This window comes from Euprymna scolopes, chromosome 1, assembly GCF_053919585.1.
Source record: "Euprymna scolopes isolate OS-2025 chromosome 1, ASM5391958v1, whole genome shotgun sequence".
Taxonomy (NCBI): Eukaryota; Metazoa; Mollusca; class Cephalopoda; order Sepiida; family Sepiolidae; genus Euprymna; species Euprymna scolopes.
The window spans coordinates 82,202,417-82,224,101 of NC_136482.1; the positions used below are offsets into that span (position 1 = coordinate 82,202,417).

Below are 21,685 nucleotides of genomic sequence, written 5' to 3' on the forward strand. Positions count from 1 at the left end.
AATCCAGAATATGAAAATTTTCAGAGCTCAGCCAATCAAAATGGGCGGAATTAGACTAGGGAGACTTTATTATTTATGAAACGGAAAATGAAAAATTATGCTATGTCTATTCATGTAATAACCAGTTACAGTCGGTGTAATCACATTAGTGTATGAAAAAGTAGAATTAGTCCTGGTGATAACTGGTAGGAGTGAGAAGACTGAATATTTAGAGAGAAAAATAGGGACTCCTTCCTCAGAAAATGTTGCGACTGTGATGGTGTTGTTCGTAAGATGAAATATAGCATTTTATTCATACGACTAAATATGTCCAAAATGGTATTCAAAAGATACATAATATATTACATATTAGGCTAGATGTAATGAATTTGCATATGTCATCTATTGTTGCAAACCTACGATACTTTGCCCAGACTACGATACTTTGGAATTTCTGCAGTCATTTTATTATATAAGAGAAAAGTGCTTTTTAAATAGTCAATGTTTAACCTCCACCAAATGACAATGAAAAGTAAAAATATCAACAAATTGATTAATTCTCCCAAATCTTAGCCCGTCAGTCTAATAAAAAGGACTCGCTTGTGTTTTACAAAGTATTTTAGCCGAAAAAACACACACACATACACACGTACACACACACATATCTGAATTTGGCTTACATAAATAGTAAACCTTCTCACTCATGTAACAGAGCGCGGACGCGCGTATGGCAGCAGCAGCATCACCAAACGTATGCAAATACCGAGCCTTGTGCAAGGTGACGTCACAGCAAGGAAGGAAGAAAGAAAGAAAGAAAGAAAAAGATTATATAAAAAAAGAAAAACGTGGACTCTTCATGTTAGAGAAGACTGAGATGGACGTATTAAATTGGTTATTCCAGAAATTTTTAAACCTTTTGGTGTAAGTAAAGGGTGTTTATTTTTATTTATTTTTTTAGAGGCGTCGGACTTTAAAATAAAATAAATCGCAGAAAAATATTTTTATTGTACAAGTATACGCTCATTCATTATCAACGCTTAATTTTTCATTGATTTAACGAGTTAATAAACATTAATCAGTTTTTTCATTGATAGACTTTGATATTATTTCTTTTGATAATGCTCTATCTTCAACAGGTTGATATTTTGTTTAGTGACACTAATAGAAAATATGAAGAGAAAGTGAGAGGTCACGGTGAAGTTATTAGTTATAATCGTCACTCATCCTACATAGATAGGAAATATCAGCTAGAAGAAGTTATAAGCACACGTCTTGTCTAAGATGATATCATTTATCTTTCATTTCATCGCACTAACAAACCAATATATATATATATATATATATATATATATATATATATATATATATATATATATTAGCGTATCTAATTTAATCTCAATGCTGATTAACCTGTTTGTCAGCAATGCGGCGGCGTAAGCGTATTAGCCTTGGTTACCTACAAACAACAAACAAGTTGTTTCTAATTACACAAACGCCAGTGTTTCTTTATAGGAAATAAAAGGTCTGTCGTTTGACACGAGGACTTGAGAGAATTCGCCTACCTTTTGACAGCAAATCTGCTAGTATGGATGAGAACAGTTTTATGCAACTCTTGGATAGAATTTATCAGGTATTTATGATGACACTTAAACATTTATATATCAGATGTTTATATATTTAGAAGTGAGTTCAATGTTATCTTAGATAATATAAGATTATTTTTATGCATACATGTAACAGTAATATAATCCTGCTAATGTGTTATACACACACACACACACACACACACACACATATATAATACGGTAGCACTGTGTTTTATATGTATATATATATATATATATATATATACTATATAGTAATTTATAAAATATATATGGCGATTAAGCTACACTGAATATTCCGCGTTTCATCCACTCTAGAAGAGTCCCAGAGTGGATGAAACGCGGAATATTCAGTGTAGCTTAATCGCCATATATATTTTATAAATTACTAACTAGCTATACCTACGTATTGAGCACTTTTGAAGTAAATACTTAAAGTTTACGCATAAATCTATACTTTCGTATATTAATTTTATGTGAGTAAATTAAGTAGTTATATATATATATATATATATATATATATATATATATATATATATATATATATATACTTATTTTTTTACTATAATAATTAAATACCTACAGACACTAGTGTTTCATCCTTTCGGGATTCCTCAGTGCAGGGTGTCACGATTACTACCAGTCGAACGATTCGAATCCCGCGACACGAGACATCTCTGGCTCGATTAGCGGAGGCCGTATCCATTCGGCTACTATTAACCGTGTGAAATAGCGTTGAATTTTTAAACATTTTAATTTAAATGTTCATTACGTCAGACAGACAGTGATCAAATCGTTATACGATGATCTACGCATAAGAGCTAAATTGACCGACTTTTTAATTCAACTGAATATATATATATATATATATATATATATATATATATATATATATATATATATAAAGAGTGAGAGATAGATAGATAGATAGATAGATACCTGTTATTTCACTCCAAGAAGGGGCAGTGCCACTTGCACATAAGAGGTAATTATTTGAGACCAAATGTACAGAGACATTATTTAGAAAGTTAAGAATTAAAATGGCTGTTCATATTACACTTGAACCTCTGCATGTTAATGTAGCAGTTCGAGGTAAAAAAAACAAAAAACTATTAGAGTAAAAGGCTTTCCGGCATCTACGGATTTCTAGAGTGAAGTAATGGGATTGTGCTGTTTGTCGGGTTAGTCGGGGGTATTTATGTGGAGAAGGTAGAAGTGCCTCGAGTTCGTCGGAACACATTCCGTTAAAATACTTTAAAAGATTGGTATACACAAAGAGTGAAATATGATTGAAAAATAAACAAAAAAAACCCAACATATTTTACCGCACACACACACACACACACACACACACACACACACACACACACACACACACACACACACACACACACACACACACACACACACACCATCCCCCCATCTGGTACCAAATGCACTTAAACTATTTTATTATTTCTTTTATGTATCTGCATTCCTATATCATTTTATATGCAAATATATATATTTAAAATACAATGGTGACTATTTTGCACAGGTCCTGGTATTTTGTAATATCTGTTATGTTTACCGCTACTATAATATAAAAAGTACTTTGCTTTGTATGTGCGTGAGTTCGTTCCCTATGAACTCGAAAACAGCGGGGCCGATTTTATTTTTAATTTCACACGAAGGTACTTTATGTACCTGGCAAGGTTCTTAAATAGGCTTTGTATCAGAATGTCTTCGATAAGTATAAATAATCGATAATCGAAATATTTTTTTTTTACATAGGCATCATCACTTATCAAGGCCAAGAGGCCACTCGAGGATAAGGGTTAAAGAGTGTACAGTAGAAATTGGACAATATAGTAATCGTTAGTAATAGAAATTCGGTATATTTGTTAACTTATATGGAACTGCTCATCAGAAACTTGTTCACGTTGGACTTGAAGACAACCATATTGTATTCAGCTGGAAAGCAGGAAAACGGAAGACAATTCCATAGGCGTGCAGTTCTAAGAAAGAAGCTTTGTTCATGGAATCTACGTTTAGGTTTAAGCACAGATAAAGAGTGTGAGAAATTAGTGATTAGACGGGTGTTTCTTGTGAAAGTTTGGCGAGGGGGGGGCGATAGATTGGACCTCAGCCGAGCACTTGCCATGAAAATAACGATAAAGCAGAGACAAATGCGCAACATCTCTTCTGTGAGATAGAGGTTGCAGGGAAGAGGAAAGGACATCTCCTACGAGGCTACGAAGTTTATTTTGAACTCTATCAAGGCAGGATAAGTCCTTTCTAGCAGCTCCTGCCCAAATGTGGCAACAGTACTCCATCCTTGGACGTACCTGACTCTTATATAGATAGATAATTGCATTAGCAGTGAGATATCCACTGGATCGATAGAAGGATCCCACTATTTTTCCAGCAGCCTTGGCAACGGATTTAATGTATGTGTTCCATTTAAGATCAGGAGTAAAGGCTAAGCTCAGAAGCTTGTCAAAACATGAGGCCTCCCTAAGACAAGAGCCAGTCATTTTAATTGATGCCAGATGGGGATCAGAGCGTTGATGATGTAAAGATAAAAGCTTGGTTTTAAGTAACAAGCCACCTCTTTCCCCATTGTACCACTTGCTCAAGATCAGAGGAGAGAGAATCAGAGAGAACTTGGTCGTTTACGGCCTTAGATGTGCTACCATAGATAGTAGTGTCATCAGCATAAATGTCTACGAATGATGTAAGGATGTGACTTGGAAGATCATTAATGTAGATCAGGAAGAGAGTTGGGCCCAGGATGGACCCCTGAGGGACTCCAGCATTAATACTGTGAGCTTCTGATTTCTGCCCATCAACCACTACTCTTATGAACCTATTAGAGAGAAAGGATTTAATAATTGAGAAGACATTTCCAGCTATACCGTAGCTGGAGATCCTGTGAAGTAAACCTTTATGCCATACTCTATCAAAGGCCTTTGATATGTCAAGAGCAATTGCTCTGGAAAGGTAGCCTCCGTCGAGAGATTTGCTAATCCTATGAGATATAAATGTAAGCAAATCTGCTGTAGATCTAGCAGAACGGAAACCATATTGTGTCACTAAGAAGGTTATTTTTGCTGAGATAGTTGATTACTTCTCTATTCAACACAGATTCCAGCAATTTACTCATAACGCACAGGCGACTTATTGGCCTGTACTGAGAGGGAGATGAGCGATCACCTGAATTCTTTAATACAGGGCATACTGATTCGATTTTCCAGGGTGATGGGAAGCAATTCTTCTTAAGGCAACCATTAAACAGTTTTGTAAGGACGGGTACTAGTTCTGGTTGAAGTCTTTTGAGTGCTATAATTGGAATACCGTCAGGACCAGTTGCTTTACTGGAATCAAGGTTTTTGATTAGCTTGGCAACATCACGTACAGATATTTGTATATCACATAGCGTGTTTTCTGACACAGGAGGAAATATTGGAGGTTGGCGGCCTTGCAAAGTTCTTGGCGAAGAGTTTGGCTTTGTCTGATGCTGACGAGATTACCTCAGGTCCATTTATGATAGTTGGGATAGAGCACACGCTTCTGTTCAGGATCCTGTTTGCTATTTGCCAAAACTGGTGGGAACCAAGCCGTTGTTCAGCTACTTTGGACTTGACGAACTGAGCATACAACTCTCTAGCGTTCTTTATTACATTTTTTACAGCGGTTGCTGGCAGTCTTGAAAGCGGTTTTAGTCTCAGCAATTCTATTACGTTGGAAGCAATGGAAAAACTGATTTCTGTTTGCAATGGCAGCAGCACATTCTGGAGAGAACCACGGATGGCTGTTAGGTTTTAGCTGGAATTTTTTCGAGGGTATGAAACGGTCTATACCTATAATTAACCATTCCGTCAGGTCTGATACTATAGAGGACACATCCTTTTTAAACATGGAATGCAGAGATAGGTCTGATATGAATGTACGGAAGCTATCCCAGTCAGTCATAGAGTATTGATATACTGTACGATGGAGAGGTATATCTGAGGACTTATTAGATTTTATTTTTATCTTAACTGATACAACAGTGGCCGGAAGATCCAAGTGGAGACAGAACGGAAGCTGAACACAGTTCAGGGCAAGTTGTGAGAAAAAGGTCTAGGAGACTTGCATACTGGCCTTTAGTATCGGACACACGGCTGGGTTCGTGAACAATCTGAGTGAGGTCATACGCAATGGAGAAATCATGACAGAACCTCCCCTCATTATCGGCCTTGTTTGAGTGTTTTAACCATTCCACATTTTGAACATTAAAGTCTCCACAAATATGAATAATAGCTGAAGGATAATCCGACGAAAGAAGTAACAAGCGATTTTGACCAAGGTTAACACCTTACACAGCCTAACATTACAAGTTTTATTACCACACAAACCAAAAGGCCAGACATATAAAATCAACGGTAAGTTCTTTGATATAACAGAGGCGCGTTCGAAATGAATGTTTCTGTCTAAAGCATAATTGCACCATGATACTGGACTTTTTCATTTTAAACTTAAATTCAAGCCATTATCACCGCACAAGCAGTAAAGCCAGACACATAAAATCAACAGTAGGTCATTTGATATGACAGGGGTGCGTTTGAAATTAATGTTTCTGTTTAGAGCACAATTGGAGCATGATACTTGACTTTGTATTTTAAACTTTAATTTCAGGCTATTATTTATAAAAAATGATTTTAAAATATCAACAGTAGGTTCTCTACAGTGCAATGTAGACTACACGGTATTGTGAACTAAGTACACTACGAGGAGGCATGTGAAGGTTTTTCCTAGTGCACCGCGATGAATCTCCAATTGGAGCAAGTAACCAATCGACTTGATTAAAAAGTAGACCATTTCACTGATTTCGATGACAATAAAAATATGGGATTGTGAAGCATTTATTGATCATCATTCAATCCCAGGCAACGCCAGGTTTCCCTATTAGTATCTTCTATAGAAGCAATGCTAGTTTTGTATTCAATGCAATTCTTTTTTTGTTTGTAATTTTACGGCCTATATGCGTACAAATGGACAGCAAGATATGTGCGCATTAAAATGCTCAATTATGATCTAGATTAATCGTTTGCTGTTATTTCGTGTTTGTTATGCCGTTTTTGGGTTGAATTCCTTGGCAGCATATCAACATTTTTCGGGCTATTTAATGTCGAATTCAGTCAATTTGAGAAATGTTCTTAATATTTTCAAATATATTTTCCCTACTTGACTGTTTTGTTAATTGCTTTGTTTTATAGACGTTTATTTTGTAAACAAACAGCATGTAATTAATGCATTATATTTAATCTTTAGATCGAACCCTTGTAGTTACTCCGATTTTGCGCCAGAGCGTACCTAGGAGTAGTGGTAATTTAAGGGGTCCATACTTCCCCCAATTTTGGGTTTCATCAACGTGTGCACTTTAAGGTCTGATTCAGAACCTTTAAAAGATATATAGTTAACATTTTGCTATTATTCACACCTAAAAATTTCATAGCGGTTGTGTTTATTTATCATTAGATTATATTAAATGCAGAGGTCACATATTTAGGTGCCATGCTCAATAATACAGGATGATGTTCAGGACTGGGGAGATGACAACCTCGATTCACATCATAATTGAAATATATTTACAAAAATATTTTAAAATTATCTTTTAAATATATTTTTAAATAAAACATTTTTTTTAAATCATTGAAATATTTTAAGTAGGATATATCAGAGAGTAAATGTGGTATTGTGGTGACGGCTGAAGTGAAAGTGATGGATCAATGTGAAAGAATGAGAGTGTTTGCACACACAGGTCAAAATGTAACTAGTAAGAGTAAAATATACATAAGACGGCCAACGATCTTTCATTTCCCTCACTTTTGATGACCTTTTGACTAATTTGTAAACTTTATTTACATTGTTTTGTAAGTAAATGATTCTATAATAGTCCTTTCAGTATCTATTTTAGGAGTATATGTGCAATTATAGGTGTCACAAAGTATACTGCTTTTAAATGTCTTTGAATAAAAAGCCGAATAAAAATCCGCCATATTTAAAAAAAAAAATAATAGAAATGCTGCTTTGATTTCAATGGCTTGAAATAGAATACGCACACTAAAACTCTTTAAACGTCAGTGAATATTACTGATAACAACTGATCAATATAGCTTAAATTCAAGTTGACAGGAAACTGAAAATTAAATATTATGAAAAAAATCAATGCCCTATTTCGGTTTCACCGCATAAAGCAAAAAAAAAAAAAAAAAAAAATATATATACATTTCTACTTTTCACAATAAGAGCAATTAAACCAATACCGTAATCAGTTTAATATTAGTTTAATTGATTGCACGCAATAATCAGTGATATTTACTTGCCTGTCAGTAATAATAAAAAAATGTGGTTATTATATTTCTGCAATTTTTTAAATGACGATTGATATAATTTGCATCATTTGGATTATTCGGACTAATGTTCTCATCTTGAATGTTATTTTCAAAACGTTTCGGCCGATGTAACCTCCGACTTTCTTCAGGCGTTTCCTGTATAACTCTGGAATCTTCACGAAAAATATATGCACATATATAGTAATATATAAGCACTGGTCTATAGCGATAAGTACACGATTGTACATCTTAAAAGAATAGGTTTAAGTCTCCTAAAATTCAGACTAGAATTGTTCGCAAGGACCCGTGGCGTAACGGATAAAGTATTAAGTAAAATTCAGTTCAAAGTGAAACTCTTCTTCAGTCTTCACTGCGGGCGATAGTAAAGAATGCAATTGCGAATTACTTCAAACTTTAATCTGATAATGGCTGACTGAACAAGATTATGATACTCTTGTGGCTTAAATAAAGGGTTCCTTTCGAAATTTCGTACTGATTTCCGAGTTTGACCGAAATATTCCTCATTTGATAAGATACATCTGAAGAAGGTCAGAGGATACATCGATCGAAACATTGTGAAAATAACACTTAATATTAAAAAAGTATTCCAAATAATACAAATAATACTAATAATTGTAAGATTGACATTGGTTTCAGAATAACAAAGATTACACGTTGTTGTTATGGATAATCCTAATAACCTAATCTTATATGTTCTTAACACTAGTCCAATATAACAGAGCTATATCAGCACTGGTAATGACATATAAATATATGCTCAGTATCAGTTTTATTTCCCTGTTTCCTTTCATACAGTTTTTTTCCTTCTGTTTATCTAACGTATGTTGGGAAATAATTGCTTAGGTGGTGACCTGTGTTTATGTAGCATATAATGTGTAATGGTAACACTTTTCTTACCTCAAACCACACGACATACGGCAGCGGGATTTTTACTTAACGAAAGCAAAAATAATCCGAATTAAAAATAAATGAAGCTTGTTATAATAAAATACTTTTCAGAAGACACTTTACATAATAAATTGGTCGATCAAGAAAATTTGTACTTCAACACGATTTTCAATGTTGGATGAGAATTTGCCCCCTGGGAACAGAATTTGCAGCTTTTTGGCATTGGATTGTGGGGAGAAACGTCTTTAACTATACGCCACTTCTTTATTTTTCTACCAAAATGATATTCTTTAAGCCACCAAATTTAGTGATACTATCATTGATCTACCAATTGTAGAATTGCTTCTTTAGTGGAATTATTGCTGCTCGAGCGATGGATAGCAAGTCAAGCAACTTACTTCAAAATGGTTCTACAATATCAAGCATCACTAGCAGATTGTATCGCGGAAATGTTGGCTGATTGACACTAGAACAGATTTTTACGCCTGCTCAGTTCGCTATCACTGATGAAAAGTTACTCAAGAAGTCAATCGCCGTACCTGCACAACAAACATAATAACGCTGACAAGCTTAACAGTGGACTCATTGTTTCAATTGTTCTAGTCGTAACCACCTGATAAGGACCGAAGACAGGCCTATTTAGCGAAAACAGAGATATGATGATTATGCTACATTAAGATTGGGTGAATCTTATTAAAGTAACAAAGAAATGAATCCGGCGAACAAATAATAAAATAAAGGATAAACCTGGCCTGTCATTAAAGTGCCCGTAGATGAACAGAAATACATAGTTTTATTGAACCAAGGCTATTCTGGGACATCGGTGAGCAATTTTAGAACCATGAATCTCTCTCGACGATCGCCGATCCCAACACTGTTTGCCGTGGTTTTCTATTCGTCTTTATCTTTTTTTGTCATTGTTATGACCATGTCGTTGTCTCTCACATTGACTATTACCGAGGACACGAGCAGTGGTTTACAAGTACGAAAAATAAAACAACGCTAACGCATAAGAAAAAAACAAACAAACTTTGACAAACTCTGTGTGGGTGCGTGTGAGACCACCGCGGAAAAGGTCCTCCCAAACGGTAATATCCACATCTTACTTAAGTTTCAGTGTATCATCTAAAACCTAATTGAAATAACCTGGGTGACGAGGCCAGCGCTATTGTTTGGTTGAAGTGAGCTCATCTGTGGTTTGCTAAAGCTATGCTCGGTCTACTCCGAGCCACAGACTATTGTCAACTGTCGCAAACTGAAAATTGTCCTAAATTTACTCAGATTTCTAAATTTATTGATTCCAAATCGGAAATCCTATCTCCGCTCTTTTGTCTTTTGTCACCGTCACACTTTATTGATAAAAAACTGATTACTTCCGCATTTATCCTATGGAAACCAACCACCGATCGCGAGGCGATGTCTTGTTTCGAGAGTTCAAAAAGACCTCTTTCTCCCAGTGTCTTTTTTACTCATCTCCCTTCCTATATTTTTGCTCTGCTAATAAATTATTTTTTTCCATTGTCGAGGGTCTTGGTTTCAAGCGAAGTGGGTATGACATTCATAATAAATGTTGCCTTTGGTAACAGAAGGCAAGAACAGTCGACAGAAATACACTAAAATGTAGATATGATAAACATATGATTTATACGAAAGATAATAGAATAGTTACGGCAAAGAACCAACGTGAATTTATTAGATTTAATACATGTTGGCGATGCATGTTGACCTTAATTAAATTGTGATGGGAAAGGATTGAAGATTGTGCTTCAACGATTGAGTTTTAGTTTAAATGCGCCACCTCTTATTATGAGGTTTAAAACTGATTCTTTAATGTTCCAAGACAATAAGGAATGCTGCATGTAGGTATATTGATGGCATTTACGTCAATGATAACTTAGATTTTGTTGCATTTATGAGATAATACCCATTCACTTTAAAAAATAGTTAAGGATACGGAGAGATTGGGAGACGAAACTAGGGCGCTGGACTTGCAGATCCGGAGTACAACAGCACGTTCTTATGGAGGCGGTAGATAAGTCCCAGATATCTATAAAAATATTACTTGCCGAAACGTTTTCTCTGTATGCGTGGATCATTTTCTCATCTATGACTGGCTTACAGTAACAAATGGATTCGTTAGGCAAACAAACGAGCACACTGACCAAATCTGATGACAAACTTGAGGATAATTCTTTAAAGAATAAAATAGGTCAGATGTAATCCAGAATACGTAAGACAAATCCCATAAAAAATGAAACTGGTACGTGAATGGCCATCAAATAAAAGTATGGGTAAATGAAAGTTCTGTAGCCACGAGAATGACACTAGAGGTAAATGGAAATATTTTCGATGATGCTTCTTACAACCGACAGAAGAGGACAAGCATATTTACATAGGTAAGTTCGATGTAAAAATAAAGGTTTTCTACTTGGCCTTTAAATGTCAAGCGTCAGTAGTGTATTTTATCAAAAATTCAACATATGTGTATCACTTGATTTCAAATAGACTAACCAGCGATGCATGAATAAATACGATAACATCTGGTGAAATGCTGGCGAGATGATGATTGAAAACACTTAATGGACGAGAAAATGAATAGGGATGGACGATTGATGAGACTTTTGTCAAGTTCAATCATACCAGTGCTATGAGGTTGGTTAAAGCCAGAAAAAAAAGATCCCAGTTTATGCAGTCGGTGTGCTACTATGTAAATAAAGCTGAGCACGCGTCAGGTGACTTATTTTACTGATCTTTATTTTCGTATAATATGTATTTTTAATGAAAGCATTGAAAATTGCTAAATTCACAGAGTATATCAGACCTATCAGACATTGTTCAGCTACGGAAATCCAAATTGATGTAGTATTGTAGAGCGTGTAAACGAGATTCAAGCTAGGCGTAAACTATATAATATGTCTAATGGCCAGAAGAAAAAAAAAACAAAAAAACGAAAACAAAGCAAAAAAGAACAAACAAAAACAATAAAAAAAAAACAAAACAATGCAATAACTGTAGACAGGCGTGAAAATTGCTTTATATTTCAGGTCAGATTGGTGACCGGCTCAGTATCAACAGGGTTCATAAACTCGGTCATTAAGCAATCTAAAACGTTTGAATCCATTAAACTACAACAGCTAAGCAATCTAAAACGTTTGAATCCATTAAACTAAAACAGTGCGGTGGCAAAAAGAGAAACAAGTGGAGAAGGTTAGGAATGGACTTCGACTACGTGCTATGTTGAAATAATCTGACTATATGCTGTCGAAAGTGTCCGACCACCCGTCTAGCAGAAAACACTATCAATAATTACCCCCACTCTGTATCTGTGCCTAAACCTAAACGTAGATTCCACGAACAAAGCTTCTTAGAACTGCACGCCTGTGGAATTGTCTTCGGTTTTCCTGTTTTCCAGCTGACTACAATATGGTTATCTTCAAGTCTAACGTAAACAAGTTTTTGATGAGCCGTTCCATATAAGTTTACAAATTTACTGAATTTCCATTACTAACGATTACTATATTGTCCAATTTCTACTGTACACTCTTAACCCTCATCCTCGAGTGACCTCTTGGCCTTGATAAGTGGGGATGCCTATGTAAAAAAAGCCTGCATTAAGTAAAGCATCAATAACAGAGAGAGAGAGAGAGAGAGAGAGAGAGAGAGAGAGAGAGAGAGAGAGAGAGACACGTGAAAGAGTCCAATAATATGCGAGGTCACAAGAGTCCGATCATATGGAAGGTTGAAAAAGTTCGCTTATATGTTAGTTTGAAAGAATCCAACTACGTACTTGGTTTAAAGATTTTGTTCATATAGTAGGTTTGAAGAGTCCGACAATATGTTTAATTAAAGTGTATCACCAAATGATAGATTTAAAGAGTTCCACCATATGTTTGGTTGTTTCAACATTCTCAATAGATCCAATACAGAGATGCAGGTATCTAAACAGCCAACATACCAGCTCATCATATTTAAGAACACAAAACTCCACCAGCATGCACTAATAAATTGCCATCAAGATACATCTTATTTAAATATCAGCAAAATATTACCGTACATAAATCATATACCAGAAATATATCAGATGACACATCGGCCAAAACGTAGTACAAATATGAGAATATGTTTTTACATCCCTATAAGGTTTATGTTTCTTGCTCATCTTCCATGTGACACGAGTAAATATGTTCTCTAGATTCTCTCTCTCAACGCTGATATATTCATGAAGAAAGGCTATGCCGATTTTAACTTGGTTTAAGTTCTCTCTACTTAACTAATAGATAACCATTTCTTTCATTGTGAGTTGTTTCTGAATGTAAAGGGTGGTTAAGACAACCTTAATTCTCAAGATTTTATTAAATTAGATCGGCCATCATCGTAGGCAGCCTTTCATTGGATATTTCATCGAAATATAAAGGGGGGCGCTACTCTGTTTTCCTGATTGCTCCACTTACCCTTGATTTTCACATTTTAATACACAGTGTTTAGCTAGGAGGTTTCACGTATAATTTCTGAGTATTTGGTATGACTCGACTGAGAACAGAATCCCTGTCTACCGCCCAATTAGCAAACACTCAAGACCATTTGGCCCAAACCATACATAACGTGAACCATAAAAAAAGTAAGGTAGCAACCAAAATTCAAATCTGCTTATGACGTAGCAACGTTTCGGTCGATGTAACTGCTGACCTTCTTCAGGTGTATCTTGTCAATCTCTGACATCTGAGCGGAATTTTTAACGGGGCCCTTTATTTCATCCATGGCGGTAGCATGCTCTTGTTCCGTCAGCCATGACGGAATAGAATTCTTAAGTAATTCGTAATTGCATTCTTAGTATTGCCCACAGTAAGGATTGAGCTTTCAACCTCCAGAAGAGTATCACTTAGTTCTGAATTTTTCATAGTACTTAATCCGTTACGCTACAAAGAAGGTGGGAGGTTACATTGATTGAAACGTTGTGAGAATATTACTCATGATGACAATAGTAGTTCGAATATTCCAAATAATACAAATCAATCCGCATCTCAAAAATACAGAAACATAAGCTGAAAGATTTTAGAGTAAATCACCTGTATAGTTCCATTCTTCATTTGTTCTTTAAGGTTTCTTCGTTAATTCTAGGAGATTTCGAATTTCTCGTATAAAAAGTATATCCTTTGTCATAGGAATGTTCTCGAGTAAAGAAAATAATAAAATGTGTCTCTCGTGCGGTTTTAAATATAATTGAATCAATCGCACAGATTAACAAACATTCCCACCGTTATGCCAAGATGTATCATAAACAATGGCTTTTCTCAGAAAAAAGATTCAAATTGAATGCATCATCGCACGCATATAACCCAGTTTAAGGAGGATTTGCTTACAAATTGAATGAACTTTGTTCAGGCGAAGAATCTCAGACGCAAAACAATTCAGTTAAATGGAACGAGATTAAACGTTTAAATCAATAAAAATTACTAATCCCATCTTTCTGTCATAATATTTTTTATTGGAAGTTTCCATTGATGTTAAGTGGCAGTTTGGAAATAACATACATCATCCTATATTATTATGAGATTACTAACTAGGAGTTCTCACATAGCGATTACTCACTGATAATAACTGATGGTGTTCCCTGAAGTATGTGTGACAACAAGTCCCGCTCCCCAAATTTCCAGCACTATCCACCTCTTTCGATAACCTTTTCAAATGACTTTGCGTTATTGCTACTGCCGTTTACAATTATTTATCTCTGGCAACAACCATTGTTTTTTAATGGAATTTAAGTAACAATAAGCGGACCTCCCAAGATCCCAATACTCTTCGCGCTTATTCAGTCTGGTTAGTTTTTTTTCGAAATTTTTTCGAAGTTTTTTAGTATTGTTCCTAGTGCTCCTACTATTATTGGTGTTATCTAGACTTTCTTCATCTTCTGTATCTCTTTCTAATCAGGTCCGTGTATTTTCTTTGCTTCTTCGTCTCATTGATATTCACCTTGTGGTCGATGGGACGGCGAAATCTACAATTTGGCATGGCCTTTCCTTCTTGTTAACTATTACGATATCCGGTCTTCTTGCTTGAATAGCTTTATCTGTTTGTATGTCTATATCCCATAGGATTTTATAATTTCTGTTTTCAAGTACTGCTGTGGGGTTGAGTTTGTACTATTTGTATGGGGGTTCAATATGCAGTTGTCTGCATAATTATCAGTGTACTACTTTCTCCACCCGATCATGTCTATTCTTATATTATTTTTGGCCTCGATTATTATCATCATTATTACTGACTAGAAAGGTTACCCAGTTTTGTTAGAGTAGAGAGATCCGTAAAATAACTGTTTGATACGTTGTCGTCCAACGGGCCTTAGACGTCACTTGCTTTCAGTCAATCCATGAATCGGTTTCCAGACTTTTTTAGCGACTCTCATAGCTATAACATCAGTTGGTGCCCGCTGACCTGACGGAGTTTCCTTTTTCAAATAACAAATTCTTAATATAGAATGTCCAGAGATTTGCGTCATCGCCAGTAACGAAATCGGTGAGAAATCCTGGACACGTAGCGGCGTTAGTAAAATACCGCAATCGACAACCCCACCACCAATCTTCTCGACAAATTTGTATTCCAATCGTTCGTTGTGAGGATGAGTGGAGCTATTGGTCCCGTCACACAGAACTTCTTCAACTGCGTTGCTCAATTAAAGACGCGATACAACAGAGACTATTATCCACGAGTGTCTCTCCATCGTCATTATTCGAAAAATAAAAACCCCGCCTTATTCTTGATATCAACCTAGTAGCAGTATACCCAATAAAACTTGCTCGTGTTCTCAATTGTTTTTACCTTAGGTGATTGAAAAAAAAAGTGCGCAAGAAATAGATGCGTAAGATGTTTTGTAGGTTTGAATACTAATAAATAATTTTAACCTTACAATTGAATAAAAAAACAACATATATATAAAGATTTTTTGTTCCTTAGAAACGCCGGTTGAGTTTGTATAATAACTATTACATCTTGGTTACAATATAATAATCAATAGAGAATTGGCCGTAAAATAATAAATGTGAAATCTGCATCAATCAAAATATCATATTTAAGCATATTTTACGACCGTGCAACGGCAAGAAGCTGATCCCCATCTGCCACCAATTAAAATGAATGGCTCTCGTCTTCGGGAGGCCTCAAGTTTTGACAGGCTTCATGGCTTGACATTTACTCCTGATCTTAAATGGAATAGTACATCAAATCTGTTGCCAAGACCGCTGGAAAAATGGTCGAATTCTTCTATCGATCCTGTAGATATCTCACTGCTGATGCAATTCTCTATCTATATAAGAGCCAGATACACCCAAGGATGGAATACTGTTGCCACATCTGGGCAGGAGCTGCTAGAAAAGATTTGTCCTGCCTTGATAGGGTTCAAAATAGACTTCGTGGCCTGGTGGGAGATGTCCTTTTCTCTTCCTTGCAACCTCTATCTCACAGAAGAGATGTTGCGCATTTGTCTCTGCTTTATCGTTATTTTCATGGCAAGTGCTCGACTGAACTTCAATCTATGGTCCCTCCTCGCCAAATTTTCATAAGAAACACTCGTCTAGCTGAAAACACTATCAATAATTCCCCCCACTCTTTATCTGTGCCGAAACCTAAACATAGATTCCATGAAAAAAGCTTCTTTCTTAGAACTGCACGCCTGTGAAATTGTCTTCCGTTTTCCTGCTTTCCAGCTGCTATAATATGGTTGTCTTCAAGTCCAACGTGAACAAGTTTCTGATGAGCCGTTCCACTTAAGTTAAATTTACCGAACGTCCATTACTATCGATTACTATATTGTCCTTTTGACTGCTGTACACTCTTTAACCCTTATCCTTGAGTGGCCTATCGGCCTTGATAAGTGGTGACGCCTTTGTATATATATATATATATATATATATATATATATATATATAAATTGAAATCTAAATCAATTAAAATATTATATTAAGCATATTTTACGATTTGGCAACGGCTGGCAGCCTGCTACTATATATATATATATATACACACACACACACACACACACACACACACACACACACACACACACACATATATATATATATATACGTATATATATAAATGGAAATCAATTAGAAAACTCTTTGTGAGTTAATTACAAAAATCAATTGTCTACTAAGATAACAAGATTAATCTCATTTATAAAACTCTTACTTGTCTGTCTCCATTTTTTAAAAACTTTATCTCCTTCGACATGAAAGGTCACAGAGAAGTAGTAGATTGTTCAAATGATTGCATTTTTGTGGGCCGTAATAATGGGTCTTTAACCGATTAAAATAGTTGCAAATGGATCAAAATTGAAAGAAATTTCAACTTAGCAAGCGTACAACGTAATTATCATCTCAGCTATGGCGTCTCCTCTCTTATACGTCTATAGACCTGGCACGTCTTGGCACGTCTTGGCACATAAAAATATATATTGTTAATTTACAACGCTTTCAGCATGCTTTCCTTGATAGAGCTATAGTAAGTGTGGCCGGTTATTAACAGAGGGCCTGCGGTTTCGATCCCCAGCAATTCTTTTTCTTTTTTTATTACACTCCTATATACAGTGCCACGCAAAAGTATTGGATACATTACATTTTTCTTCATAACTTTAATTAGGGTTCAAGATTTTAAAATTTGGTCAGTGTATTCCTATTACTATTCTAAATTATATTTGGGGTAGTAATTATAAAACCAAAGTTTAGAAAGTTTATATTAAAGGAAAAATATAAATCAACTAACGCAAAAGTATTGGATACATTGATTTAATATTTGGTTGCATAGCCTTTATTGCGTTCAACAGCTTCCAATCGCTTTCTATAGTTGCACACATGATTTTTTTTTTCAAAGATATGCAGGTATTTTGCACAATTCTTCTTTGTAGAACTGTTCTAGTTGTTGAATATTTTGTGGATTCCTCTTGTGAACATTGATCTTCAAGATTTTCCACAAATTTTCAATTGGGTTGAGGTCTGGAGACTGACTGGACCAAATAAAAACGTCAATTTCGTTATTTCTAAGCCATTCTTTGGTTAGTTTGTCAGTATGCTTGGGATCATTGTCCTGCTGAAACACGAAATTGCTATTATGTCCCAACAAGTCAACAGATTTCTGAAGGTTTTTCTCCAAAATCTCCCTGTGCATACGTCCATTCATTCTACCATTGATGATTTCTAGTTCACCAGTACCTTTGGATGAAAAACACCTCCATACTATAATCGAACCACCACCAAACTTTACCGTAGGAATGGTATTCTTTTTGTTATAGATGGTGCTATTTTTACGCCATACATGTGTTGCTGTGTTTCTTCCAAAGATTTCGATTTTCATTTCGTCTGACCAGATTGCCTTGTTCCAAAATTATTGGGGTTGTTCCCCATATGTTTTAATATAATTCAAACGTGATCTGACATGTTTAAGCTTGAATAATGGAACTTTTCTTGGGGACCTTGATACAAAACCTGCACGATTTAGAACTATACTGATTGTATCCTTGCTCACATTTATCCCAGCTTCTCTGAGGTTGGTTTGAATTTCATCACGAGTAAGAAAAATTTTTTTTGTACCTTTCTGCTTACCCACCTTGATTTATTTTCATTTAATTTCCTTGGCCGACCACATCTTCGAAGATTTGCAACAGCTTCACCAGGGGTTTTAAACTTTCTAATAACGTTTCCAACTGTACTAAGTGGTAGATTAAGTTCTCTTGATATTATTTGATACCTTTTTCCTTCTTTGTGCTTAACAATGATTTTTTGACGAATGCCCATTGACAACTCTTAAGTTTTACGCATTTTTATAAATGAACTGGTTGACTTTGAAGGAGTGAGCCCAAACTGGAAGAATTTTATAAAATTATTTTAATATAAAGCTCTCTGATTGGTCAGTGATAACTCGTTTGCATTATTGCAACACGCTAAGCAAAAGTCATTTAAATTTATTTCAGAAAAAATAATTTTTAAAAGTGTATCCAATACTTTGCGTTTGTTAATTCATATTTTTCCTTAAGTATAAAATTTCTAAACTTTAATTTTCTAATTGCTACTCCAAATATAATTTAGAATAATAATAGGAATATACTGACCAAACTTTAGGTAAAATCTTGAACCCTAATTAAAGTTATGAAGAAAAATGTAATGTATCCAATACTTTTGCGTGGCACTGTATATCATGATATTGTTATGTAATAATTTTACAAGTAGAAAATATATTTATGTAAAAAAAAATACATAAAAATATTTATGATGTACATACCTGTCACGGAACGAAAATATCGTAGCCCAAAAATGTCACGTAAATTGATCAAGTAGTTTTTTTATATAGAAAAACAATTTTTTAAAAACGATTTTCAACGATTTTAAGAATAAATCGTAATTTTTTAGGAATAATTTCTTATTTCAGTCACGTAAATTCTTTGAATTTGTAAACAAATGTTTTATACTACTTCATCTTGTGCGATACAAAAAATATGTATATACAAGAATGGGAATCTAAGAATAGTGGTAGCAGTGGTAGGACTTGATAATCAGAAAGAAAAATAGGACCTTCTTCCTCTGTAGATGTGGTGATTGTTATGATACTTCTCCTAGGATAAAATATGAGATTTAATTATAATGAATAAATGTGTATAAAACGACGCAGTAAAGTTACATAAGACGGGGGTTGAATGTTTGGACATAATAAATTTATATGTAACATGTGTAATTGAAAACCTACGGCAAATTTTTGCAGAGGGGAATTTCTGCAATGAAAATATTATATACAGGATAATAAGTCATTCGAAAACCTGGATTATAAACAATGCATACTGAAATTAATTTCACTTATAAAACTTATCACGTCTGTCTGTCTTCGTTTTTTTTTTTTGTCAATTTTTGATTTCGCTTTCGGTTCTGTACGACGGCAGCCAAGTCACAATTTATTTTTTACTTTTGAAATCACGAATATATACTGGGTACACTATCATATGAAATAATTGATAGATAATTGACACTATTATAATATATACGAAATTTAGATAAATTGAAATAAATTATTTAAGCCTATTTTAGTACCGGGCAACACCAAGCGCCCCCTGGTGGTTCATCCTAAAATAAAAATTGTCTTTAATCTTGAAATGGGAGTAAACAATTTTAATAGGTTTTGCATATTCTTTATCTGATTTGAAAATACTTTAAATGGTCAACACACACACACACACACACACACACACACACACACACACATATATATATGAACTATTTTTATAATCAGTCTTTGTAAAAAGTAAATTTTGACTTTCTAATGGAAAACGTTTTTATTTAACCAAGTCAGGTAGAAAATACGCGTCTTACACCTATATTTTATATTCTAGCATTTTTGAAATCTGGGTTAGTGTTCAGGAGGAATGGATAGAAATATGATTTATTTGGGTCATCCGTAATCATAAAAGTGTTATTTTCATGAATAATTACTTGGAAGATCAACAGATAATTCTACCTTTTCTGTTTGTCTTGCAGAACAGTCAAAGTGAGTTTTGACGTCATTACAAGCGCCATGTTATCGCCAAGAGCCAAACCTGACATTTTAACACATACCAACACGAATCACGAAATATGTGTCTACGTAGTTGACGCTTGATAATCTGTTCATTTGTAAAGACTATATCATTTGTTGTTTCTAAAAATGTGTCACCTTTGCTCTTTTATGGAGAAAAGGTTGATGGTTTTGATTTAATTAAAAAATCAACACACGAAAACAGGCTTCAGCTAATAAAATCGTTACAAAAGAAGGAAACGTCTCCCACTCTGAAATCACACAAAAACTGACAAGAAATGTACAAACTGTCCAAAAAGTCACTGATGGGTTTTGAACTTAAATAGATTCTTTATTTTTAATGATATCTTTTTAATGTAATTTTAACACAATCTCACTAAAACATGGAGAAATTTAAAAAAGACAAATGCAAAATTCAAACAATCTTTATTTATGAAAAACAATGTCTTAAATGTTGCCTATTTTCAGCTTCGCATATTTATGCTCTTTCCAAAAAATATTCATGACAGATTGCAGAATCTCTGGATTGCGATTTAACTCCCTTATTTCGTTCCTGGTGGTTTCCACTCAATTCTTGCAGGGTTTTGGGGTCTTTAACATAAACTATTTCTTTAAGTAGTCACCACAAGAAAAAGTTAGGGCTAGTCAAGTCTGCTGAACGTGGTGACCATTTGAAATTGCCAAATAGATAATGCTGTCACCAAATCATTGCCGAAGAAGCTACATAGTGTCTCTCGCCGTATGTGTCGTTGCCCCATCTTGTTGGAACCATAATACGGACTTATTTTGAATTTATGGGCGCAGGAAGTCTGTAATACTAGTCCGATATCTCTCTCCAGTAAGAGTGACAGTACTTTCATCTTGATATTCCAAAAATAAGGTCCAATAATTTTCTCCTTCGTTACTGCACACCATACAGTGCACTTTATAGGATGCAACTGCTTTTGATGAATTGCCCTTCGATTTTCAGAGCCCCAAAATCTGTAATTTTGTTTGTTAACGAATCCATTCAAATGAAAATGGGCTTCATCTGACATAATAAACTTTTGCAGAAAATTGGGGTCATTTCGGACAAGTTCTTGCATTTGAACTGCATATTGAACCCTTGTTTGGAAATCCTCAGGCTAAAAGGGTCCAACAACCTGCACTTTATAAGAAAACAGTTTTAAATTGTACAGAATGTTGGTTGTGCAGTGAGCTTCGACGTCTCCCAAATTGTGTGGAACGTCGTTGAATCTTGCACTCTTTCCCTATTTTCATTTGCGATGATGCTTCGAGCTCTGA

General features: G+C 34.9%; 2 protein-coding genes across 4 annotated transcripts in view; one reads left to right on the forward strand and one right to left on the reverse strand.

Annotated features, from left to right (window-relative positions):
* Positions 1-21,685, reverse strand: part of LOC145244643 (ribonuclease P protein subunit p29-like) — a 230,794-nt gene that overhangs the window by 109,446 nt on the left and 99,663 nt on the right. The gene's annotated exons all lie outside the window — the stretch shown is intronic.
* Positions 1,403-21,685, forward strand: part of LOC145244257 (uncharacterized) — a 211,899-nt gene continuing 191,616 nt past the window's right edge. The window contains exon 1 of one of the 3 annotated variants that reach the window (XM_080107149.1): positions 1,403-1,609. In XM_080107149.1, the coding sequence (XP_079963275.1) occupies positions 1,565-1,609 (45 nt within the window). In that variant the 5' untranslated portion in view covers positions 1,403-1,564. The remainder of the gene's footprint in view (positions 1,610-21,685) is intronic. The other 2 variants (XM_080107148.1, XM_080107147.1) reach the window with 2 other exon arrangements.